We start from the raw sequence: 27,584 nt of genomic DNA, 5'->3' as shown, positions 1-27,584 counted from the left end.
TTGGAATGAGAATAAAAAATGTTTAGAATTAAACACACGGTTCTGTAAGACTTAAAGATCGCTGAGAAACGATTTAACTAAACGCGCGGTTTCACCGGAAGCGGGCGAGAGACGCATGCGCAAAAGCCATGTTGACGTTCTCTCTGTAAGGGCATACACTCTATTGTCGTCTGCTCTTTTTTTTTATCTTTGTCACACAATCATGCATAAAATGGCTAATGTAAGACTACCTACTGGAGATAATTTTATTTATTCTTTGAAATGACTGAGTAAGGTTATTCAGTTGGTCTAGTATTATTTTTCCTATTGTTATTGATATCTTGATCAAGTTCAGAAAATTAAATCCTAGATAGATTTAGGAATTTTTAAAAATGCAGTTTACGCTTGATATTGATACCCAATTTGGTAATTGTTCTGTTGAGCTAAGTGGTACTGAATGTTATGTTATGTTAGGGGAGGCTGCTTAGGTCTATTAATATTATAATCATTATTCAAAGGTTGGAGCGTCTAAGGTTTCGAAACTTGACAAGAGGATTGGATTGACGTCTAGACCGTCTATCTCATAATTCCTTGGTCTATCTATATCTAATTTGAAAAAAAAAATAGCTCGATAGGATTAAGGCCGCAGCCAGACAGAGTGAGACTGGGGCTGGGCCTAGGCTGGACTAGGGGTTGGGTCAGGTGGATTACCAGTCATAGTCATGGTACCATTGTCGGTGTGTTCAGTTGGGGCTAAGGGCTGGGGCTGAGAAAGAAATAATTTTACTTCTTGTACTTACACTTTTTCTAGGAGTTGTGGAGTTTAGACTGTAGTATAAGGGGGAAATCATCTCTCATAAAATGATAAAAGATTCATTTACCTCTCTGCAAAAGACCAGGGCCCAGGCAAAACCTGAAATTATTACAGAACAAGAACATAGCCACAAGGAAAGGAAACTAATCCAGGGGATAAAGATAGCAATACTGTTGGCAGTTAATAATAATGATAGCAATAATAATAATGATAGCAATAATAATAATAATAATAATAATAATAATAATAATAATAATAATGATAATGATGATGATGATGATGATGATGATGATGATGATGATGATGATGATGATGATAATGATGATGATAATAGCAATAATAATGATGATGATGATGATGATGATGATGATGATGATGATGATGATGATGATGATAATAGCAATAATAATGATGATGATAATGATGATGATGATGATGATAATAGCAATAATAATGATGATGATAATGATGATGATGATGATGGTGGTGATGGTGGTGGTGGTGGTGATGATGATGATGATGATGATGATGATGATGATGATGATGATGATGATGATGATGATGATGATGATGATCTTGGGCAAAACCGATGCGAAAAATATTTATGATGCAGACGCCTCTAAAAATGAAGAGCTATCGGTTAAGTCAAGGAAAGGGATAAAGGTGTATCTTAGTTTGTAACTTTTGACAGTCATATATTTACAAATTATTATTGTAAATATGGTCACAAAAATAATTGGGGTTAGATTAGAAGCTTCTGACACTTGGATGCTCATATGTTTAACATCCTGTCCTAATCAGTGGTTAGACCTATTTTGGAATACAGAAATGTTATATGGACTCCTTTATTATTAAGACAACCTGTTGTTTTTGAAAATGTCCAAAGATGTGCGACAAAATTCGTGCTGACTCCTGATGATATTATGCTAAGAAGAAAGATTTTGATCTCTGGGTCTTACAACATTAAAATATAGAAGACAGAAAGATGATTTAATTCATTCAATTATATAAAATAGTTCACGGTCTTGATAACATTGATATTTTTTATGACTCTCCAATTAGTGAATATGAATTCAAAATGTTTATTCCAAGATAATCAACTTCAATTAGCAATGCTAGATTTATATTTTGTACTGCCAAAACATTGAACAGTCTGAAATTTCAAACTAAAAATGCTAAAGATATTAATAACAAGAAGTGAAGTGAGTTGGAAAGTGCCGGAAGACAGTAGAAAATAATTTTTTTCATGGCGATGGGGGCTCGAACCTGCGACCTAACAGGTACGACAACTCCGTCTGGCTGGGGAGAGCGTAGCGCTACTGTCAGAGCTATAGCACCACTCCAAGAAAAAGTGGTATCAAACTCTATGCTATGTCTATCTTGAACCGTTCTCCCCAACTTCTTGAGGTCATGGGTTTAACACCCAAACGCTGCGAAGTTTGTTAGCCAGTATTTAAGCTTAATATCCATATTATCAACACAAACATATAACATAGAAACAATTGAGACAATCAGTAAGCTCATGATGATGTTGATGATGATGATGATGATGATGATGATGATGATGATGATGATGATGATGATGATAATAGCAATAATAATGATGATGATGATGATGATGATGATGATGATGATGATGATGATGATGATGATGATGATGATGATGATGATGATGATGATGATGATAATAATGATGATGATGATGATGACAATAATAATGATAATAATAATAATAATAATAATAATAATAATAATAATAATAATAATAATTTAAAAATCATAAATAATAATAATAATCATAATAATAATGTAATAATAATAATAATGATAATAATAATAATAATATAATAATAATAATAATAATAATAATAATAATAATAATAATAATAATAATAATATAATAATAATAATAATAATATAATAATATAATAATATAATAATAATAATAATGATAATAATATTTTTTTATTCATTCCAAAAATGAAAATTGTGTGTGTGTGTGTGTGTGTGTGTGTGTGGGAGTGTGTGTGTGTGTGTGTGTGTAAAATATAGACCGTCTAGATATGAGGTTGAGTCAAAAAATAATGGGGTTACATTTTTACACGCATTGTAAAGTCTATAAAACTCAGGCATTTTGTCATTTAATATAAGAAAACAGATTAAATGGACGTTTCGGGTTTCCCCTATTTTGTTGATAAAGGGAAAACCCGAAACGTCCATTTTTATCTGTTTTCGTATATTAAATTGAAGCTTACATTTAATTTCACATTGTTATTTATTTCTTCGAGCTTCGAGCAACAACATAGAGATAAGATGTTTGTCTTTTTTAATAAATCAATTTTATATCGGGGTTTTTTTTCGCTGCTGTACAGTTTTAAAACGGCACCCCTCCCCCCTTTAAATGTCCAATTTTTTATTGTTGAAGTTGTATAAGAATAAAGCTGAAACTGTCCTCTTCTTTCAGCTGACACCAAATTTAGCTCTGTACGATTTTTAATGGCCGAGGTATTAATGGTTGAATGACCCGGTGTAAAAATAGTCCTTTTCTCGACAAAATATAGAACTGTTTTTTTTTCTGCCACAAAAGTTACGTCTATTGTGGTACCTACTAAAATCTCACACTGCAACATTTACTTTTTCTCGACTGGGTTCTCGGAGAAAAATATAGATACACCCATTATTTCAATTTAGTTTAATGATCATCACTTCAATGTTTAAAACAAACCAAGCGATTTGTTCTATTTGAATGGCTCTGATTCTGCATAAAATGAACTTTTAGAAAATATATCACAATGAAAATAATCTGAACCAGACATATGCAGGACATTTATTTGCGAGTATGTAAAGTTTTACCCACAATGTCATCTGACTACTTTTTTTTTTGTCCCTCAGATTCTGCTTTTCACCTTTGGGTTGTTCGTTTCCTATGCAAGACTGGCAGCGAAAAGTGACGGACAGGATAATTTAAGCAAAAGATTGATGCCCTCCTTCGGAACTGACGCCGATAAAATGGTAGGATGTGTATTGATACTAATTTCTCAATAATAAAGAGCTCAATGATAAAGAATTGTGCACACCCCCAAACATATGTATAACGTCATTTGAATATAATGGAATTATAACCAATCATATTCCTCGACAGCAAAAATAAGTTTGTTTTCCAACTTCATGGAGATAAGTCATCGCCAAATATATAAAATGCCTTCTATTCAGAGTGGTTACGTGACACAAACGTTTCCTGTGACACTTGTTTTCCAGGGAAAATGACATAGAAATCGGATTGAAATAGCTAGATCAATAATACTTTTTGTATGGTGCTGATGATTTTTTCTGGTCTACCTGTGGTTTTAGTAACGTCTCCGATGTAATTCATGATTTCAGGAAATGTATTTTTAAATTAATAAATGAGCTTTATATAGCGCAATATCCACTCAATGTGCTCAAAGCGCTTTACAAGGGGTCCCTGGTCAACAGCAACATTTAACATGTAGGACGGGACATGACGCTTGTTTGGCGATACTGCAATTTTTCGGACAAAGACAACGCTGTTAACGACCAGGTACTCATTTTACACCTGAGTACGGTGAGAGAATGTGAGTAAAGAGCCTTTTCCAAAGACTCAACTATGCGCCGAGCGCGAGGCTCGAACCCAGGACCTTCCGATCCGAAAGCGAGTGTCATACCACTAGACCACATAGCCGCACAATGTATTGCTGACCGCAGTTGGCATAAATCCATCAGTTGGAAGTAGGTCTAATAATAGTGGACAATTTAATTCGCATGTGCTTCAACTATTTTTGATGAATAATAATATCAGACATCTCCTCACCAAAGACTCACCAAAATAGAACTGCAGGGGTATAATTAAGAACACCATTTGAAATGTTAAGATGTCTGGTAAATCTTAATATCAAGTCAAAGTACCAAAACAATTAGCAAACACAGCAAGTTATAATGATAGCTTAAAGCTCACTCTATTTGAGGCCAAAATTAGTATCGTTATGTTATGCTCTCACTCATTGAAGCCTAGAAATAGAAGTAAAATGTGTTTTAAATGATTTTGACAGAGGCAGTCCTGCCTATTTGGTGCCTATTAATCAGAAACTTGTTAAAATGTTTAAGCCATTCAAATAGCCTACTCCATGAGATGACCTAATAGTAGATGGCCTTGATGAATCAAAATGTCAAACATGATTATTATACTCGTACAACAAATTTATATAGTTTTGATCTCTCTCTCTCTCTCTCTCTCTCTCTCTCTCTCTCTCTCTCTCTCTCTCTCTCTCTCTCTCTCTCTCTCTATCTCTCTCTCTCTCTCTATCTCTCTCTCTTCTCTTCTCTTGCACGCACACACACACAAACAAACGCACACACACACAAACAAACGCACACACACACACAAACAAACACACACACACATACACACACACACATTTTTACGTAATATAATGTTTTAACTTTTATGACAATCTAATACGTAAAACAAATTTCGTGTTTACTTGAAGAAGACCAAAGTCCGAATCGTCGTTTGTTTTGTGTTGTTCCCTTATATGAGTCACATTTACTCATATATATATATATATATATATATATATATATATATATATATTTTATATATATATATATATATTTATTTTCTTCTCTCTCTCTCTCTCTCTCTCTCTCTCTCTCTCTCTTTCTCTCTCTCTCTCTCTCTTGATTAGTCTCTGACTATCTCTGACTTTAGTCAAGGGCTTGAAAAAATCGGATTTCATTTGAGCTGACCAAGCAAGTCCCAGACTAAAATCACGGCACCTTCGGACTTAGTTTGGCTAAGTTTTACTCATTTGCTGAGGCATGAGTTCACAATCTTAAAGTCTAAGTTAGACTGAGACTAGTAACTAGGTAACGTCATCTCGCCAACAAGCTTCGATACGGAAGGAAAATACGTCGGTTACGAATGACAGAAGCAAAAAGTGTCCTGTTTCTGGCATTTAAAAAAAAAACATATGATAAGTGTAGATCGTCGAAATTACACATTTTTGTGAGTAAAAACTAAAAAAAGAAGAATAATCTAATCGGCTCTTGAGGTGAGATTGACTGGAGACTGCGACAAAGAACAACCAAAAAAAACAACAACAAAAATGATTAGAAAGTATGGTGGAGACGAAAGTTATTCTGTTGGCATTGTAACTGACTTAAATAATGTGATTCATCAGAACACACATTCTCTTTTGTTTGTTTGTTTGTTGTTTTGGTTCAATTTGTTGGGTTTTCATGGAAACTTTCATGCGCCTAAATATAGCATTGACAGTCGACCATGGTACCATCATGGACATAATTGTAGTCTGGGTGTCGAATGTCAATATCACGTGATTTGATTCATCATGACAAAAGTAATTTAAAATATGAAAAGAACAAAATGATTATTACGGATGTTTTGCTAATCCTCTTTGGAAATCTTTTGCGTTGAAAGTATGAAGGCGGGTATCTTACCTGCCTTCGTGTACTAGAGAGCGTGATGTTACCCGCCCAAAATAGCCGAATTAGTCACCGTCCTTACAACGTCCACTTCTAGGCAAGAGACTAGAAAGCTTAAGACTAGCTAGTAATTTACTAGACTAGTAAATAACTAATTCTAGTCCTCGTTCATGAAAACGGGCCCTGATGTGTTTCCCGTTTGCGACGCGATATAATGTCTGTGTAGCAGAATTTCAATACACAAACGTGAGCGGCCCTGTTTCTGGGATGGCCACAGCTATAATATCCGATTTGTTGACAATGTCCCTAGATGCTGTGCAAAGCGATCTCCTAATCTTTTCCCCGTCTCACCAACGTAACAGATGTCACAATGTGCGCATCTTAAGGCAACAGCTTCTAATGGTGATCACACTATTATTAGTAGTAGTATTTGCACTGTGACCCGGAAGGTCCCGGATTCGAGCCACGCTTCAGGCACTTTCGTTTTTTTCCTTGAGCAAGATTATTAACCCCCAATTTGCTCATTTGGACAACATGGGTGATTCCTGTAGACATCAAACATCTTATTTGATGAATTCTCTATATTCCTTCGTGGAGTGCCTAGGCGACGATATCTTATGATGTCGTGGCGAGAAGGGCATAATTCATTAAAAAAAAAAATATTATTATATTATTATTATTATTATTATTATTATTATTATTATTATTATTATTATTATTATTATTATTATTATTATTATTATTATTATTATTATTATTATTATCATTATCATTATTATTATTATTATTATTATTATTATTATTATTATTATTATTATTATTATTATTATTATTATTATTATTATTATTATCATTATTGGGTACCACAATAGACGTCGTCTTTGTGGCAGATAAAAAAAACCTAAATATTTTGCGTCACGTGTAGCGAAAAGGACTATTTTTAAACCGGGCCATTAAAGCATTAATACCTCGGCCATTAAAAAACTTACAGAGCTAAATCTGGTATCGTCTTAACGAGGAAGGTTTCAGCTTTATTTCTATACCTTGTTACTAATTTTAAAAAATGGGCATTAAAGGTAGAAAAATGCCGTTTTAAAACTTTACAGCAGCGAAAAATCTCGACATATTGATATAAAATTTGAACCGAGTCTGTCTAATAGACAAACATCTCATCTCTATTTCTACCAATTTGTTTTAATGAAGGTTGTTTAATGGCCGAGGTATCGCATTTTTAAAAAGCCCACCAAATCTTTGTTTCAGCTTTGAGTGTTATCGAATTTTGTACACCTCATTGTAATTTGTAACAGCACACAAATTACGTACCATGAAAATTAGATCTCAAATTATTGACAAAAAGAATAGACTTCATGGAAACCACATGAATGTTATATCAAAGTACAATCATATTATATGTTTTAGATAGTTTAAAACAAAATAAATTCGATATATATTGCTATTCCAAATTGATACCTCGGGTCGGTAGTGGGTATGTTTTAATGATGGAACAGCCTAAATAAACCTCTAATCTTTTCGTTTTTTATTGGCCTGTAATTTTTTTGGATGACTTTCTGGCCTTGGTTTCTATTAAACGACATGTTGTTTTTATCAATTTATCCATGTAGTTTTTTTCATATCTGGTTTGTCTCTCGATTCTTATTTATTGCTAAACTAAAAAAAAAAAAGTGACGAATTTATGAACACACACTACTCTCATGGCGGCCATTTTGTTGCTTGACAAAATGATTGTTTGACCTCGTTATAACAGTAATAGATTTTTACTTTCGAAAGTATTATGATGTCGTTTGAAACAATTGCATAGGAATAACCACTACTTGTAGTTTATAAATAATCAAAAGGCACACAATGATATTCGTCCCAATGTGTAAGAAAATTAAAAAACCAATGGTATTGTTTTCTTTATTTGGGAAAAATGGTACTTGTAGTAATAGTTAAAATATTGAGATTGGAGAAATTATAGACATCGAAACGTCACTTCGTTTTCTAAATTATTCAATTATTTTTCAAAAGGTTCCATTAGAAAATGTCTATTATTTCTCCAATCTCAATATTTTAACTGTTACTACAAGTACCATTTTTCCCAAATAAAGAAAACAATACCATTGGTTTTTTAATTTTCTAACAGACTATGGATAGGAACAATAAGAGTTTCTAGTGGCTAATTAAGCAGTATAAGTGTAGAAGTTAAATAATCATTCTTTACGCCATTAAAACTGGATCAAAATGGATAAAAGGTTGACGTGTATTTTTCTGTTTTTGTTTGTTTGTTTGTTTGTTTTTTTTTTTGTTTTTTTTGTTATTCAATCGGGAAAGAAGCAAGTCAAGAGATCAGTGTTATTATTAGTTTTTAAAAATTTTCACTTTTGGTTTTGGTTAGATTTGCGATACCCCAGTTTGCACAAGTCTCGCCTCCCAAGCAAAGGGAGTTAATCAAAATAATTGGGTGGCTAGGTGTTTGAGAAGGATGCAGAGAATATCGTATACTGCACACAAAACGAACGAAGAAGTGCTAAAACAAACATACCAACAAAGGAAACTAATGCCCTTAATAGCGGATCGACAACTATCCTTTTTCGGACACATAGTAAGGAAAGATAAGAATGAATACCTGGCAAGTTGTGGAAAAATACCTGGTAAACGCGCCCGGGGGAGACAAAGAAAAACACTCATAGACCAACTGAAGGGCTTCACCAACCTAACAATCCAAGAGCTGTTTGAAAAAGCAAGAGACAGAGAGGAATGGAGAGAGATAATTCATGCAGTATCCGAAGCCTGGACCAGGCATGGAACCTAGAAGAAGAAGAAGGTCTTTAGGGTGTGTGTGGCGGAAAGTACTTTATTTCAGACTAGCATCCTATCTAAAAGATAGCAATTAGTTCATTCAGTTACACAGAAATCAGGATACAGTCATGCGTCATAGACCTTAAGGATTACTTTGGGGTGGTGGGGGTTGAGGGTACACCTGCTGGGCACAAGCGCATGATCCCGTATAAAAGGGAAGCACTCCAATGCCAACGGATATATCGGTACCCCTAATAACATACAAAGAGACGATTTACAGTGGAAAAAGTGATCCTCCTTGAAAGGAATAATAAATTTTACTGCACCCTTTCGGTTAAGGATCCTATAAAAGGCCAGGGCAAAACCAAGCAATATAATTCCCAGACAAGCCCATAAAGTAGCATAGAAGTGAAAACAGGCGTGAATGAAGTAAAGACACGATGTCTTGGGATTATATGAGTTTCTTTAGAGGTGCATTTATTTTTTTATGATGCTGGTTCCAACACTGTGCTTATCATTCATGATTTCATGTTGAATTTTGAGAATGAAATACTGACTTTAACAAAAAGTTAAGATGGTTTTTGAATTTAGCAGGTCTGGTTTTCTATAACTTATGATAGCATTATCATAATGCATTATTTCGAGAGATATTTAATCTTTTATGCATTTTGCTCGTAATGATCATTTTTTCTGCCAACATGCAAATTGCGTGTTTCATGATATTCACTCCTTTATTTTGCAAAGACCATTTGAAGAAAATGTCTGAAAAAATAGGCCCTCTTTCCTGGAGTACTCATTACGCGTTGACTTGAATTACGTGTCAGTTTGTATAATCCATGTGTTCATTTATTATATTGGATATGCCATTTCGTCATGCTGGAGGCCAAAACATTTACTTTTGCGAGTGTTTTGGGGGAATTTCAACAGACCGGAGATTTTGATTTAGTAAAAACTTTGTGTCTGGTTCAAATCTTGTTATCTGTCATATAGATAGTCACTGTGCTTTGAAAATATGTTTCACGAGTATGATAAATCTTTTCGATGTTTAGTTACATGACGTCAAAGTTGGATTATTTTCTTACATCAATTGGCAAGCAAAAAAATTCAAGTTCTTGAAAAATGAATTTGCTTTCATTTTCTTATTAATTTATGTATGGATTTTTAAAATTAAAAAAGTGTGACTATCAGAAGGCTTTATTAATATAGTAAGAAAAATCTATTTTAAATATTCAAAAATTGTCTCTTGTGGTGCCTGTTATTATTATTATTATTATTATTATTATTATTATTATTATTATTATTATTATTATTATTATTATTATTATTATTATTATTATTATTAATATTATTATTATTATTAATTAATTAATTAATACATTTATTTATTAATTATCATCATCATCATCATCATCATCATCATCATCATCATCATCATCACTTGGAGTGATATTGTCAGTATATTACTGTTGTTGTAGTTGTAATTGTTGATGCTGTTGTGGTTATTATCGTTTATGTTAAAGTTTTGTACTGATTATTGTTGCTATTTTTATAATTGTTGTTTTTTTTTTTTTTTTTGTTTGTTGGTAATATGGTTTTTATTAAAATCATCATCATTTTCACGATTATTTTGTTGAACCTGTAGCTAAGAGTGTGAGTATATTGATTCTTCTCAATCTGTTCAGTATATATGTATATTATCGGGCATAAGCTAATTATCAAACTTCAAAGGAAACTATTCAGTATAACATGTTTATGTCTTTTTTTTTTTTCAGCATTTGACTAAACCGTGATCATTTATCTATACTCAGGTTGAGAATTTGATGAATGTGGCAACACGTGCTATGTCATACAGCAAGCCAGAATTGACGAAAATACCCAATATGTCAACAATGAAGAAAAGCAATTTGACACGCCAGAAAATTTCACACAGTGAACCAGAAGCATTGAGAAAGCCAATCAACCAAAGAAGAGTAATAAAAAAGATCACGATACCGAATCACCGTATGCCATACAATCGACAGGAATGGAGAGCAAGTATTCCCTTGGCGAGTCACGTTTCATCAAGTGGCCATCCTGAATTTATGTTAAGTGTTCCTGCGGTGTCCAATTTATCAGTGCATCATGATGAGGGAGACGCATTTTCCAGTCTTATACGGCATGTCTTTAAGAGATCTCCAAGCGTATGTAAACAGGACAAGAACTGGTTTTGTCCAGTTGCAAATACATGTTGTGGCAGAGGTCCATTTAAATGCTGCCCTATGCCACATGTGAGTTCACTTACCATTTATTTAATGGTCACAATTTTCTCGAATTCCTCAGTACATGCAAAGCAGTTCGATGAAATATCAAACTCTAGAGTCAGTAAAATGTAGAGTAAATATAAGGAGTAAAAATGACTCTTATAAAAGATACAACAAAAAGTAAACGACTTTCGGCCTTTGCATTATGTATAGTAAATGAGAATAAGAGTTTAAGAAAAGGGGGCAATGTGGCTCAGCGGTACGTCTTTGCGTCGTACCCGAAAGGTGCCGAGTTTTGTTTGTTTGTTTGTTTTTAAGGGTTTTACGGCGCTTGCAACACATTTAGGTTATATCAGCGCCAGTAAAAAGGAAGAAAATGGGATAATAAAAAGTTGTAGAATTACAATTAAAGCACCCAAGAAAAAGTAAGCCACATGGGAACTGAGAACAAATGGGGATCAGATGTAGATTCCAAGAGCACACCACCAATGTAATTAGTTTGAGATCACCTATAAGTCTCATCCGGACACAAACACAAAATCCAACAAAGAGGAATACACTTAAATGCTAACATTATACATTCAAAATAACAAATATAATAATAAATAACAGAGAGATGATTTACAAGGAAAAAAATATCATCTCCCAAAACAATTACTATGCATTTCACTGTTTCCCTCCCAGCTAGGACTCCGGCCAGGGCCAGGACAAAACCAAGTAATCTCATTCCAAGGACAAAGATAGAAACCATAATGGAAAACAGATACAAGGGGATAGAAGACACAGTATGTACCCCCCCCCCTCTGCCCACTATAGTACCAAGTTTGATCACCCGCCACTGCGCTGTGTGGCCTTGAGCAAGTCACCTCGCCCTAGCTATATTTGCGGCGCTGCATTGCGCCAGTCTTCCCTTGGAATAGACCCTAGAGACAAATTTCCGCCATAGAATGAATAAATGGAACTATTTTTTGGTTAATAAAACAGTATAGGTACAAATGTGTGTGTGTATGTTTGTGTGTGTGTGTGTGTGTGTGTGTGTTTGTGTGCAACGAAGAGTAATTTAAAAAATCACGATACCGAATCAAATCACCGTATGCCATACAATCGACAGGAATGAACAACTAGTATTCCCTTGGCTGTTCATCAAGTGGCCATTCTGAATTCATATCAAATGTTCCTGCGGTGTCCAATTTATCAGTGCTTCGTGATGAGGGAGACGCATTTTCCAGTCTCATACGAGAGAGAGAGAGAGAGAGAGAGAGAGAGAGAGAGAGAGAGAGAGAGAGAGAGAGAGAGAGAGAGAGAGAGAGAGAGAGAGATATTAAGTAATGAGAGTAAATGTAAACCGAGGTCAAAACTATATAAATCAAGAATAAGATAGGGGAAGGAAAGGGGAGGGATTATTAAAGAATTCTAGACGGCGATTGTGTTTTTATTGACCCCCTTTATCTCCTTTTAAAACATAATTTATGAAAAAAGGGAGAGGAGGGGGCAGAGAGAAAGAGAGAGAAAGAGAAAGAGAAAGAGAGAGAGAGAGAGAGAGAGAGAGAGAGATTGTTTGTTTTGTTTTTAAGCGTTTTGCGGCGCTTGCAACGCATTAAGGTCATATCAGCGCCGGTAAAAAGGAAGTAAATGGGATAGTAAAAAGTTCAAGAATTACTATTAAAGCACCGAAGAAAAGGTAAGACAAAGGGGAATTGATTCAAATAGGGAACAGATGTAGATTCCAAGAGCACATCATCAAAGTACTTAGTCTGAGATCACCTAAAAGTCTCATCCAGACACAAGCACAGATCCCAACTAAGAGGAATACACTCAAATGTTTACAAAACATAAAATATAATGTGTAAACTAAATACAATGCATAACAGAGAGATGATTTACAAGGAAAAAAATATCATTTCCCAAAACTACAACTATACATTCGACTGTTTCCCTCCAAGCCAAGGACTCCGGCCAGGGTCAGGACAAAACTAAGTAATCTTACACCAAGACAACGACAGGAAACAATTGGAAAACTGGTATGGGGGGGATAGAGGACACAGCATGTACCCCCCTGCCCACTATGGGAGAGAGAGAGAGAGAAAGAGAGAGAGAGAGAGAGAGAGAGAGAGAGACAGAGAGAGAGAGAGAGAGAGCGTTTCAAAATTGTTGCAGATATTTAAAATAAAGGAAATAGATAAACAAAAAACAAAGTGAAATGACCTAACTTAGTAAAAGAAATGTGTAAACATGGAATTATTCTAAAATAAAATTAATTAATTCCCCCCCCCCCCCCACCCATTCACTCTCTCTATCTTTCTGCCCCTCCCCCCCTCGCCCTTTTAAAGAAAAGTATGTATTAAACATGGAGGAAGGGAGAGGGGGGTCAATCGCCATCTAGAATTCGTTAGTAACCCTCACTATCCCCCAACCCCCGCCCCCTATTTTATGCTTGATTTATCACATAGGCGAGTTTTGATCTCAGTTTACATTTCATCTCATTACTTCATCTCTTGGTCGCTCTCTCTCTCTCTCTCTCTCTCTCTCTCTCTCTCTCTCTCTCTCTCTCTCTCTCTCTCTCTCTCTCTCTCTCTCTCTCTCTCTCTCCTTCCCTTGCAGACACACACTCACACATATTTTTACCTATACTGTTTTTTTTTTATCTTACCTCTTCTTCTCATTTACATAATGAAAATGTAACATACTAACATATTATATATATATATATATCATTTTCTTGTTTAACATATGACGGCCGACTGTCGAAATGTCGTTCACTTTTTGTTGTAGTTGTATCTTTTATACTCCCTTTATTTTACTATACAATTCGAGAAAACTGTTCAAAGAGTAATGTGAAAAGAAAATTGGACATTCTATTGAGTTTGAAGACAACGGTGTGTTTTAGGAAACCCCACTCGAATATACACAGCATTGTAATAATAATAATAATAATAATAATAATAATAATAATAATAATAATAATAATAATAATAATAATAATAATAATAATAATAATAATAATAATAATAATAAGAAGAAGAAGAATGATAATAATTCTTATTCTTCTTCAAGTACCAAGTCTGTGCCAGACATCGGTGATCATGGTACGTCATTCATCTCTCTGATCAGATAACCTCAGAAAACTAATATTACCCTTCTCTTTCTTTGTCACCCAGCTGTTCAAACTATTCAAATATGTTGTTCTTGGTCTACCTTTACTCTTTTTACCTTCGTATCTTTCCTGTGAGAGCAAGATGTTCAATACATTTTTGTCGATTTAGGTGCCCTAAAAGTTGCATTTTTCTTATTGTACTAATTGATAACGTTTTAGTTTCAGCTTGCTCTAATACTTCTTCATTGGTTTTCTTCTCTGTCCATGAGATTCTTAACATCCTTCTAAAAAAACACATTTCTGCTGCCTCCAGTTTCTTTCTAATGTCTTCTGTAATTGTCCAGCTTTCACAGCCATATTATGATACTGACCATACATAGGTCTTCAAAACCCTATGTTTTGTTGTCATTGAGATATTGTGGATTTTAAAAATTAGACTCATTTAAAAAAAAAACTAGCTTTAGCTATTGCAATTCTTCGTTTTATTGCTGTGCTACAGCTGCCATCTGAAGTTATGTATCCAAGATATTTAAATGTCTGAACTTGTTTTATAGTTTCTCCTTTGCTTATTAAGTTACATGTTGGATTTCTTTCTCTCCTTGATACAACAATGCATTCTGTCTTTTTTACATTTAAATATAACCCCATACGTTCACTCGCTGTAACTACTTTATTAAGGAGTAATTGTAAATTTTCTTTTGAGTCTGAAATTAGTGTTGTGTCATCTGCATAATAATAATAATAATAATAATAATAATAATAATAATAATAATAATAATAATAATAATAATAATAATAATAATATATAATAATAATAATAATAACATCAATAATAATAATAATAATAATAATAATAATAATAAAATAATAATAATAATAATAATAATAATAATAATAATAATAATAATAATAATAATATACTTTATTCACCCAAAACGAATGGAAATTCGTTAACAGACGTGGCATGCATAAAAATGTATAAACACAAAGTTGAGAATATATGGCGACAATGTATACATAGATCTATATATATGCAAATGCACAAAAATGTAAAAAAATATACAACCAAGAACCAATAGCGACACTTTATATATTAATTTGATAAATTGAGATAGACCTCTAGTCCGAACGTGTGTGTATATATTTAAAAAATAGTATTTAATTTAAAGCACAGTTGCGCGTAAAAAATTCGAACACCATTACATGTGGCAAAAATGAATTAAGACGACGTGTTGTCTTTGTTTTTATTGAGGCGACGGCTCCTCATGGAGAACTTAATATATTTGTGAAGAGGGTGATCGCGATCCTTCACAACTTTCTCCATTTTACTTAGACAAAATCTCTTGAACAGTTCTTCCACATTGGAAATTGGATGAGTATAACTCCTGGCTTCATCAATTATCCGATCAATTTTCTTAATGTCGCAAATACTGGCATTTCCACAATATGCTGTAATACAAAAAGCAATAACGGTCTCCAAAACGGATCTATAAAAAAGGGTGCATAACGTTTTGTCTATGTCAAATTCTGAAAGTTTCCGAATAAAATACATTCTTTTGTTCAATTTAGAGATAACAGCATCGGTTTGTAAATGCCACTGCAATTTATTGTCAATTAAAATACACAAATATTTGTAAACCGAAACTTGCTCAACAGCTTGATTGTTAATTTTGAGCGGACTGATGGAATTTGCATTCTTTCTAAAATCTAAAATCATTTCTTTGGTTTTTCCTACATTTAATTTCAGGGAGTTATCTTCACACCAACCACCAAATCTGTCGATCTCAGATCTGTATGCCGTTTCATTATCTTTAAATATTCACCCCTGAAGGGCAGTGTCGTCAGCAAATTTTAAAATTGGGACCAAGTCACTTGTAGTCATTTGTGTAAACCGTAAAGAAGCGAGGAGAGAGAACACACCCTTAAGGGGCTCCTGTATTAGTAATTATCTTATAATTATATTGTTGATATTCTCACCATTGATCTTAATGCCTGGACTATCTCCTAAAGTTCTAATAAGTGTTTCGCTGTAGATATTAAAAAGTTCTGGTGACAAAACACATCCTTGTAAGATAATAATAATAATAATAATAATAATAATAATAATAATATAATAATAATAATAATAATAATAATAATAATAATAATAATAATAATAATAATAATAATAATAATAAAATAATAATGAAAACAACTATACTACTACTGCTACTACAACTATTATTACTACTACTACTACTTCTTCTCGTCCTCCTCTTTCTCATATACCTACTGCTGTTGCTTTTCTTCCTCCTCCTCTGGTTCACAAAGAAGGGTAACTAGTAAATTTGATCCATTCTAGAGAGACTCTCAGCCTTCGGAACCTAAAGGATAAGTATAGTGATGGGGACTGCATGAACCATTGGATGTTAAAAATACTAACAAAAAGGTAAAAATGGCATGTCCCCGGATGGAAATAGAACTGTGATGTTTCCATTGGAAGCCTTTCTATTTTCTCCTTTTAATCCCATTTTAACCTAAATGATCGGATATCGGGATATTATTGGCGATTATTAGAAAATATTGGCGACAAAGTGATGAACACCTTGCAGTCGGTACCACAATAGACCTTATTTTTGTGGCAGAAAAAAATCCTATATATTTTGCGTCATGCGTCGAGAAAGGGACGATTTTTAAACCGGGTCATTCAAGCATTATTACCTCGGCCATGGTACAGTTAAGGAAAATATAGGATGATATAATGTGATTGGACTTGATCTTTATTTCACAGAAAGTACCTAATGCTACTTATAAATTTTCAAACTATCTACAGGCTAAATGCTGCCTAAGTGACTTGGCTTGCTGTCCCTATGGATACACCTGTTTGGGAGGCGATGTATGCCAACGGACGGGATAACATTGACGAACGTACCGAAATGGAGAAACACCACGGTCGTGTGCACACATATGCAGAGAGAGAGAGAGAGAGAGAGAGAGAGAGAGAGAGAGAGAGAGAGAGAGAGAGAGATAGAGAGAGAGAGAGTAGGGGGTTGTAGGAGGGGAGCTCGGGGGCTATTTGCGGACTTTTCAGTATTACTTCATTATTTGTATTTATTTGTTTTGAATTTGTTTATTTAACGCAATTCTTTGTTTTCTACCGTTCATAATTTGTCATTTATCACTGGATGCTAACAGACGGTTCGTCACCGATACCAACCATCCCGTTTGAAGAGAACTGCAAAGTTTTTGGGTTAATATCGTAGGAACGAGCGGTTGTTGGGGAACTGCACGTCGTAGGAATATCTGTTAAATAAATATGTAAATTGACAAATTGAAAAACTGAATATGATTTGATTTTGGTACTGGGTATTTTGATACCGAATTTTGGTAAACTTGGCATATCTGAAGAATAATCCGAAAATGGAGAATGCCTTGCATAACCCCTAAACATAATATATCGTAGTCTTGTTTTGTGTCTTCAAATACTTCAAATGAAAACATATTCAACGACACAAAACAAGACTACGAAATGGCACTCAAACAGAGCGGACACACCTCAGCACTGAAAAACAAAAATTTAATTCACGCCACAACACCAAAACAAAACAAAAAAAGGAATATAATATGGTTCAACCCGCCGTTCAACAACGCAACTTCAAATATCGGCAAACAGTTCCTTGCACTCATCGATAAACACTTCCCGAAGAACCATCGTCTGCACAAAATAATCAACAGAAACAACGTCAAGATAAGCTACAGCTGTGCACAAAACATGAAACAGATCATTACCAACCACAACAGACAAATCATATCCGAACCCAACAACATCAATAAAAATAAAGACAACTGCAACTGTAGAAAGAAGGACAATTGCCCTCTAAAAGGAAACTGCCAAAAAAGCGCCATAGTCTACAAAGCCACCATAACCACTGACAATGGACAACACCACAGCACAATACATCGGCAGCACAGAACCCCCATTCAAAACAAGATACAACAATCACAAAGCCTCCATAACACATGAAAGCAAAGCAAAAAGCACCAAATTAGCAATGCACTATTGGAAACGAATAAACACTAAAATAATTGTTTTTTGTTTTTTTTTTTGTTTTTAGGGGTTTTACGGCGCTTGCAACACATTGAGGTTATATCAGCGCCAGTAAAAAGGAAGAAAGTGGGATAGCAAAAAGTTCTAGAATTACAATTAAAAAGCACCCAAGAGAAAGTAAGACAAAGGGGAACTGGGAACAAATAGGGATCAGATGTAGATTTCAACAGCATACCACCAATGTACTTAGTTTGAGATCACCTATAGTCTCATCTGGACACAAGCACAAATCCAGCAAAGAGGAATACACTCAAATGCTTACATTATACATTCAAAATAAATATAATAATAATACATAACAGAGAGATGATTTACAAGGAAAAAAATATCATCTCGCAAAACAATAACTATGCATTCGACTGTTTCCCTCCCAGCCAGGACTCCGACCAGGGCCAGGAAAAAACAAGTAATCTCATTCCAAGACAAAGACAGAAAGCATGTTGGAAAACAGATATAAGGGTATAGAAGACACAGTATGTACCTCCCTGACCGCTATGGGAGGTCAGGATCCCCACCCAGAAACATTAATAGAACACCAACAATAACCTGGGAGATCGTCAGGCAAAGCAGCCCCTACAGATGCGGTGCTAGAAAATGCAACCAGTGCCTGACAGAGAAACTGGAAATATTATTACAAAACCACAGAAACAATAGCACCTTAAACAAAAGATCAGAACTAATGACAATGTGCAGACACTCTAATAAATTCAAGCTCAAAACGCAAAAGGTCAAATAACCCCCCCCCCCCCCCCCCCCCCCATAACCCCCCCCCCCCCCCCCCCCCCCCCCCCTTCCCGACCCTATTATACCCCCCCCCCCCCCCCCCCGCCTCCCCACGCAACCGCATTCCACAACAATATCATACACACACATGTATACACCACACACTCATAATATAGATAGAATGCGCTTGGCCAATAAGTTCACAACATTGCCATCCGGAAGTATAACGGATCAACAAACTCTGTGTAACCATGAACTTTTATAGTCTGGTTAATACAGTTTAGTGAGAACAACTCACAAACGCGGATGGCAAAAACAATTACAAAGACCTGAATGACGTCATCTTCGAACTATCTATAAGCAATGAGAGCACACTACAACAATGTCACTACACATCAACACTAATCACCACTACACAACGGAAGCAAGGACAAGCACCTCAAATGGAATACACTTTTTTCTTCGGACATAATGCCGACTGAAGACGTGGTCGAAAGCCACAGAACGAACGTCTTGGCCATATAGATAGTATGCAGATGACGTCAATCAGGCCTTTGTTATTGTTTTTGCCATCCGCGTTTGTGAGTTGTTCTCACTAAACTGTATTATCCGGACTATAAAAGTTCATGGTTACACAGAGTTTATGTGTTGGTCCGTTATACTTCCGGATGGCAATGTTGTGAACTCCTTGGCCAAGCGCATTCTATCTGGGGAACTGGGAACAAAATGTGAGTGACAATTTATATTTTTATATTAGCTCTAACCATCATTATCGAGCACTTTCGTACCTACGAGTACCCACCAACGCTCATATATATATATATATATATATATATATATATATATATATATATATATATATATTATATATATATATATAATATAAAATATATATATATATATATATATATATAATATATATATATATATATATAATATATATATATATATATAATATATTCCTTTCTTTAAAAAAATATAGCATTGTGGAGAACATTGTGCTTATTTGAGTCAATAAAAATATTGATACGGCGCACAACTCTACTGAAAGATTTGAAAATTAGAAATGTATTTTTTACAGAAAGATAAACAGATAACTTGATTTCCTTTTATAATTTAAAGTCAGTTTGAAAGTTCGTTGAGTCAAACAGATAATATCATAAAATATGTACCGACGACACTTGGCTCCCAAAATCAACTAATTTTGACACTGTAAAAAGTTGTCAATTTGCGTCATCTATTTATGACATCAAGTATTATTATTACTTCCGTTGTGTTGTTGATTTAGCGGTCATCAGTTTTGTTATGATATGTTTGTGTGTGTGTGTGTGTGTGTATGTTTGTGTGTGTGTGTTGTGTGTGGTGTATACATGTGTGTGTGTGTGTGTGTGTGTTGGCATTTTTCAGCAAATCGTGGCATTCATAGTGATATTATTCACTTGATCACATGAAGAAGGCATTTCAGTCGCCATTTTGATTCTTTTTTTACTATTAGGGTTAGCTCGAGAGGTTAGTCATAAGTGTTATTAAAGGTGCTAGGGTGTTTGTTTTTCCATAAGTTAAGTAAAGGGGAGGCATTCCGAAAGCTCATACATCCCAGTATTCTTTAAATTTGTATTTTCACCTTTGATCTTTTGTCAGCACGGTGGTAGAACAGCACATTCAACGTTCAAAATTCCAATTCCAATAACGGATAACAGCACCTGTAGCATCAGTCGCCAATCAGACACAGCTAAGTTACTGAAGAGTAGTTCTCTCATAATTTGGGATGAAGCACCTATGATGGACAGGCGTGTGTTTGAATGTGTGAGCAGGACATTTTGTGACATAACGGGCAGTTCAAAACCTTTTGGGGGCAAAGTGGTTGTACTTGGATGGGATTTTCGAGAAATTCTACCTGTTGTTAACAAAGGAAGTGAAGCCGATATATTAAGTGTCACACTTAACAAGTCAATTATTTGGAATTTTGTCACCATTTTTCACATGAACAAGAACATGAGGGTTACTGATGACAATAACTGTTTTGCAAATTGGCTTCTCCGTATCGGAAATGGTACAGAGCCGGTTTTCAGCGAAATAGGAAAGTATTCTGTTAAATTACCTACAGCGCTATGCCTTCCTGAAAATGACCCAGAATGCTTGATAAATGCTGTATACAATGATTTGAATCTGAACTTTGCGGATGAACATTATCTATCAGAGAGAGCAATTTTGACTACAACCCATGAAAATGTTGACAAAATAAATGCAGCCGTTCTGTCCAGGTTGATCTCATCAACTGAACAAATTTACCGCAGTGCTGATTTCATTCAAAGTGATTCTGACATCAACTTATACCCGATTGAATTCTTGAACGAACTTACACCTCCCGGACTTCCTCCACATGCATTACATTTGAAAGCCAACACGTCAGTCATGCTGCTTAGAAATATAAATCCTAAATCAGGCCTCCTAAATGGCACCCGTTTGTTAATAATTATATTAGGTTCAAAAGTATTAGAAGCCAAGATAATTACCGGTAGTAGAGCTGGCGACATAGTGTTTATCCCTAGAATCAATCTGACGACAACAACTGATTCAGGCTTACCATTTATTATAAATAGAAGACAGTTTCCGGTAAAATTGTCATATGCAATGACAATTAACAAGTCTCAGGGGCAGACATTAAGCAAGGTGGGGATTTTCTTACCACAACCGGTATTCACACACGGACAACTGTATGTTGCTGTGTCACGGGTCAGAGGCTATAGTGGCTTACACTTCATGTTGGGCCACACAGAAAAATCAACCGAAGATATACCAAATTACACAGACAACGTTGTTTACCAATCTGCCCTCATTAATTGATGGTGAGTACAGTATCGAATGAAAATAGTTCTTTCCCCGCGAAATTGCGGGCTTTTTACTAGTATATATATAAATATATATATAATCTTTTACGGACATAGTATGCCGACTGAAGACGTGGATAGAAGCCACAGAAACATGTGATTCGGCCATATGAGTGAGTGAATACATTCCAAAGTATTAGAAGCCAAGATAATTACCGGTAGTAGAGCTGGCGACATAGTGTTTATCCCTGGAATCAATCTGACGACAACAACTGATTCAGGCTTACCATTTATTATAAATAGAAGACAGTTTCCGGTAAAATTGTCATATGCAATGACAATTAACAAGTCTCAGGGGCAGCAAGGTGGGGATTTTCTTACCACAACCGGTATTCACACACGGACAACTGTATGTTGCTGTGTCACGGGTCAGAGGCTATAGTGGCTTACACTTCATGTTGGGCCACGCAGAAAAATCAACCGAAGATATACCAAATTACACAGACAACGTTGTTTACCAATCTGCCCTCATTAAATGATGGTGAGTACAGTATCGAATGAAAATAGTTCTTTCCCCGCGAAATTGCGGGCTTTTTACTAGTATATATATAAATATATATATAATCTTTTACGGACATAGTATGCCGACTGAAGACGTGGATAGAAGCCACAGAAACATGTGATTCGGCCATATAAGTGAGTGAATCCATTCATATTTTATATTAGCTCTAACCAACGTTATCGAGCACTCTCGTACCTACAAGTGCCCATCAACACACACACACACACACACACACACACACACACACACACAATATATATATATATATATATATATATATATATATATATATATATATATATATATATATATACTTTTTCTTTGTTCATATATTATATAGACAAATCAAAATTAAAAGAAAGACAGTTTTTATTTCTTTGCCTTGAAAAATGGAGTCAAGCTAAATTATGCTTAACAGCATCTGCCAGTCGGATATAACGTACCAACGCACAAAACTATATTATCATCATTTATTATGGATACCTTTGAAAGTTAATAGTCTGACTGATAGAATTTAATGAGAATGAATGAATATGGCTGCTCTGTCTTTATGGACGTACGCTTGCCTCGAAAGTGTGTGTGTGTTACTTCTGAGTTTGTCAGTCTGTTTCTAGTATCCAGTAAGTGTTCTTAGCTTTTGAATGTCATCATGTGTGTTAAGGTGCTGAGGCAATTGGATGTTTTCGTGTGTAGTTGAAATCAGGTCTTCAGTTGTTGTTCCTAAATATATTTGATATTTTTTGAAATCTTGATTCAATGTTGTTGGAAGTGGTGAAGTTGGTATACGCCCTCCGTATTTGGCTCGTTGATTGAAGTAATCATCCATTGAGGTTTGTGCTGGAATACTTTCATCTCGTCGGAGCACGTGTCCGAACAGTTTCCATCTTTGTTTCTTTATTCGCGTACTGATTGGTTGTACTCTGCATCTGTCATATATCCTCATTACTGATTTTGTCTCACCAATGTACCCCAATAAGTCGTCTCAATTGTTTGCGATGAAGGGATCCCGGGTGGCCAAATTATTTTTTGTAAGACACCAAGTACCACAGTTGTACCTAAGGATTGGCAGCACTGGCGCTTCGTAAAAGTAAAAGCGTATTCTTTTATTTTCATTAATGATGTTCGTCATGTTCCAAACGCTGTATATGTTCTCTGAATGCAGTTTGAGCTAGCATTGTTCTCTGTTTGATGTCTTCACATTTCCGAGTATTCTTACACTTTTCCATTCCACTTGTTTCTTGTTAACCACTTTAATTTCTGTTTTGGATTCGTTGACCTTTAGATTCCAATGTTGCAGAGTATTTGATATTATTGGTATGTGCTGCTTCGCCAGGTCTGCTGTATCAAATATGATATCAACATCGTCTGCGTAGATCAGTTCGCGGGTAGGGATTTGAGGATTCGGGAGCTTTTGTCCTAATTCTTATAGCTGCTTCCAAATATACGGTAAAAAGGATTGGACTCAGACTCCTTGGGGAGTTCCCAGCGATGTTATTACTGAAACTGTTTCCGCACCACATCATCATCATAACTACTACCACTATTACAACAACCACCACCACATCTACAACCACATCACCTTTTCTACCGCTACAATCATCTCCACCACCTATCACCACCACTACAACAACCACCGCATCACTATCCTTATCCCACACTACAACCACCACATTACCATGTCTACCACCACTATTAAAGAACCACCACATCACCATCCATAACACCACTACTTCAACAACCACTGTATCATCATCATCATCATCACAACCACCATTACTACCCCAGGAGGCCTTGAATTTAAGGAGGCAGCGGGAACCCTATATTCTTTTTCTTAAACTTTAAAATGGACAATCATATACACTACAGTATCTTTTTTTGTGGTAAGCTTTTTTTTTTTTCATATAAATAGTTGGATGATTTTTTAAATTATTTTTTTTGCCAGCACTATTATGCACATAATTTTAAGATTATTTTTTTTCATAATTAATTCCGCAGGGCCAGATGATTTTTTGTTTTTTGTTTTTTTTAAAGTGTTTTACGGCGCTTGCAACACATTAAGGTCATATCAGCGCCAGTAAAAAGGAAGAAAATGGGATAGTAAAAAGTTCTAGAATCATAATTAAAGCACACAAGAAAAGGTAAGACAAAGGGGAATTGGTTCAAATAGGAAACAGATGTAGATTCCAAGAGCACACTATCAAAGTACTTAGTTTGAGGTCACCTAAAAGTTTCACCCAGACACCAGCACAGGATCCCAATAAGAGGAATACACTCAAATGTTTACAAATCATATGTTAAAAATAAAAAATAATACATAACAGAGAGATGATTTACAAGGAAAAAAATATCATCTCCCAGCTAGGACTCTTTTTTTTTTGTTTGTTGCTTTAGGTCTCTTCCAACACAATTGAGGTTATATGAGAGACCGCTGAAACAAATAAACAAGCAATCTAACAAAAATAGTACAAATGTCAATCAAAAGCATAACCTAAAGATATCATAAGCTAAATTATAAATAACCAAGAACAAACAGGCAGAGGATTTACAGGAAAAAAAATATCCCCTGTCAAAAATACAATCACAAACCAAAGAAGCAGGATAGGCTAGTAAAGAGAAGAAGAAACGACATCACTATCGGATCGTACACCCATGCGAACATCATAGGTATATGATTCAAGGGTGATACTCCCATCCAACCACCCGCCCAGCTAGGACTCCGGCCAGGGCCAGGACAAAACCAAGTAATCTCATTCCAAGACAAAGACAGAAAGCGTGTTGGAAAACAGATATAAGAGGATAGAAGACACAGTATGAAACCCCCTGCCCACTATGGGAGGTCGGAACCCCACCCAACAGGGCCAAATAAGGTCAACACACAAAAACCATGAAAGTTTATTGGAGGCTTAGCAGTTAAGCTATGCAATTTATTCTCAACACAAACATATAACACAAAGACGATTGAGACATTGAATAAAAGCTCCATTATTTGGGTGAATCTCAAGTCAGAAAAGTGAGTGGAGCAGGCACTTATGTTGATTATATTCAATTCAATTCAAATATTTATTTATTGTCGGCATTTAAAAAAAAATATGTTTCATAAATAATTTAGTCAGGCTAATAGAAGCCTTTGACTTTGACCGACATAGGTTTTAACACATGATGCATAAAAATACATAGTAATACATTTTCGCTTAAAAACATTCCCTCATCAAGATTCTAATCATGACACACACAGAAAAGTAACATAAAATTATATATATATATATATATATATATATATATATATATATATATATATATATATATATATATATATATATATATATATATATATATATATATATATATGTACGATTTAGATTAATTACAAATATTACATTTGCGCATGGCTGGCCTTTCCATGGAAGGATATTATTTTTGAAAACATTAAAATTTGAAATTTTCCTGATGTGCTCGGGAAGATCATTCCAAAGAACAGCAGCAGAATATCTGAAAGATCTTTTGCCATAAGACGTTGTTCTGACTCTTGGAATATCAAGGAGGTTTGAATATCTAAAATTGTATCTGTTATTTTTCAAAGTGACCATATCAGATAGACAAGGAGGAGCAATTTTGTATAAAATATTAAACGTTTCCCAAGCAATTGTTCTCATTCTTCTTATTTGTAGCTAGGGAGGGGACTTTGAAAGTAATTGGTCGTAGGATTTTTTGTCATCTTCATAAATAAAATGCAGTGCTCTTTCTTGTATCTTTTCAAGTTTATCACAATTAGTTTTAGAACAGAAATGCCAAGCTAGTGGACAGAAATTGAAATTTGATAATACAAAAGAGTAAAATATTGTTAACTTGTTCAATTTTGAAAGTATTTTCCAGGCCGTTTTAAGACATTTAATTGCTGAGAACCTTTACAGCAGATGGTTTTAATGTGTAAATCAAATTTTAGTTGGTAGTCTATGTCGGTCCCTAGTAATTTTACAACTTCTTCACATGTAATACTTGCAGTTCCAATGTTGAATGTGGGTTTCTTTGTGTGTGTTTTTGTACCTACTGCAATTGCCTGGAATTTGTCCGGGTTTGCTTGCATGCAATTTATTTCGAACCACTTGATAAGAATTTCGCTTTCATTTTCAACAGTTTTTAAAAGCATGTCGAAATTTTAATGAGCATATGACAGGGTATTATCGCCAGCATAGTTATATAATTTTCCCTCTCTGATAAAGTAAAATATATCATTTATAAAAATGTTAAAAAGTAATGGTCCAAGAATCGATCCCTGTGGAACGCCTTTTTTAATGCCTGTCCATTCGACTGCCTGGACATGATAGGGAAACTCTACAATCGACACCATCCATTACATACTCAAAAAAAAAAAGGTGGTTTCGAAATAAGTAACTATCTTGAGTCTTTTTCGCAACTCCTTGGGATCATGAGGACAACAAACAAACACCACAAGTTTATTGACGAGTTAGCAATCAAGCTATTAACTCTATCCTCAACACAAACATGTCTGGTCCATTCGCTTTTTTAAATTGATATTTATCAAATATTACATATATGTATATTGGAGCTTACTCAATGTCTCAGTGTTATATGTTTGTGAGGAGAATAGAGTTAATGGCTTAACTGCTAACTCGCCAATGAACTTTCATGGTGTTTGTGCGTTTCACTTCATGACCTCATGAAGACTCGATACTGGTCATTACGCTTGAAACTCTTTTTTTTTTTGAGTGGTGCATAGTGTAAATTGTAGAGCGTCCAGCTTATGTCGGAACAGCTGGGTCATTGGTTTAACTCCCAATCGCAGCAAAAGTTTTTATTCTCTATCATCTTGAATTATAATGCTATCACAAAAAAAGACGGACCACTGCAATTTTATACCAAACAAAAGTCTGGCGATTTCGATATCTCTATTGAAACCTATTGCAGCAGTGAAAAAAAAATAAAAAAGAGAGAGAGAGAGAGAGAGAGAGAGAGAGAGAGAGAGAGAGAGAGAGA

General features: G+C 34.9%; 1 protein-coding gene across 1 annotated transcript in view; it reads left to right on the top strand.

Annotated features, from left to right (window-relative positions):
- The window catches only part of LOC144977200 (uncharacterized), a 90,586-nt gene extending 72,283 nt beyond the window's left edge, over positions 1-18,303 (top strand). The window contains exons 2-4 of the mRNA XM_078922155.1: positions 3,686-3,805; positions 10,861-11,319; positions 17,199-18,303. Coding sequence (XP_078778281.1) covers positions 3,773-3,805; positions 10,861-11,319; positions 17,199-17,282 — 576 coding nt within the window. The 5' untranslated portion in view covers positions 3,686-3,772 and the 3' untranslated portion in view covers positions 17,283-18,303. The remainder of the gene's footprint in view (positions 1-3,685; positions 3,806-10,860; positions 11,320-17,198) is intronic.
- Positions 18,304-27,584: the final 9,281 nt, after the last annotated feature.

The sequence above is a fragment of the Berghia stephanieae genome, chromosome 7, assembly GCF_034508935.2.
Source record: "Berghia stephanieae isolate SIO BIC M18660-M18661 chromosome 7, UCSD_Bste_1.3, whole genome shotgun sequence".
In the NCBI taxonomy this organism is placed as follows: domain Eukaryota; kingdom Metazoa; phylum Mollusca; class Gastropoda; order Nudibranchia; family Aeolidiidae; genus Berghia; species Berghia stephanieae.
This window is presented reverse-complemented; position numbering and strand designations above follow the sequence as displayed.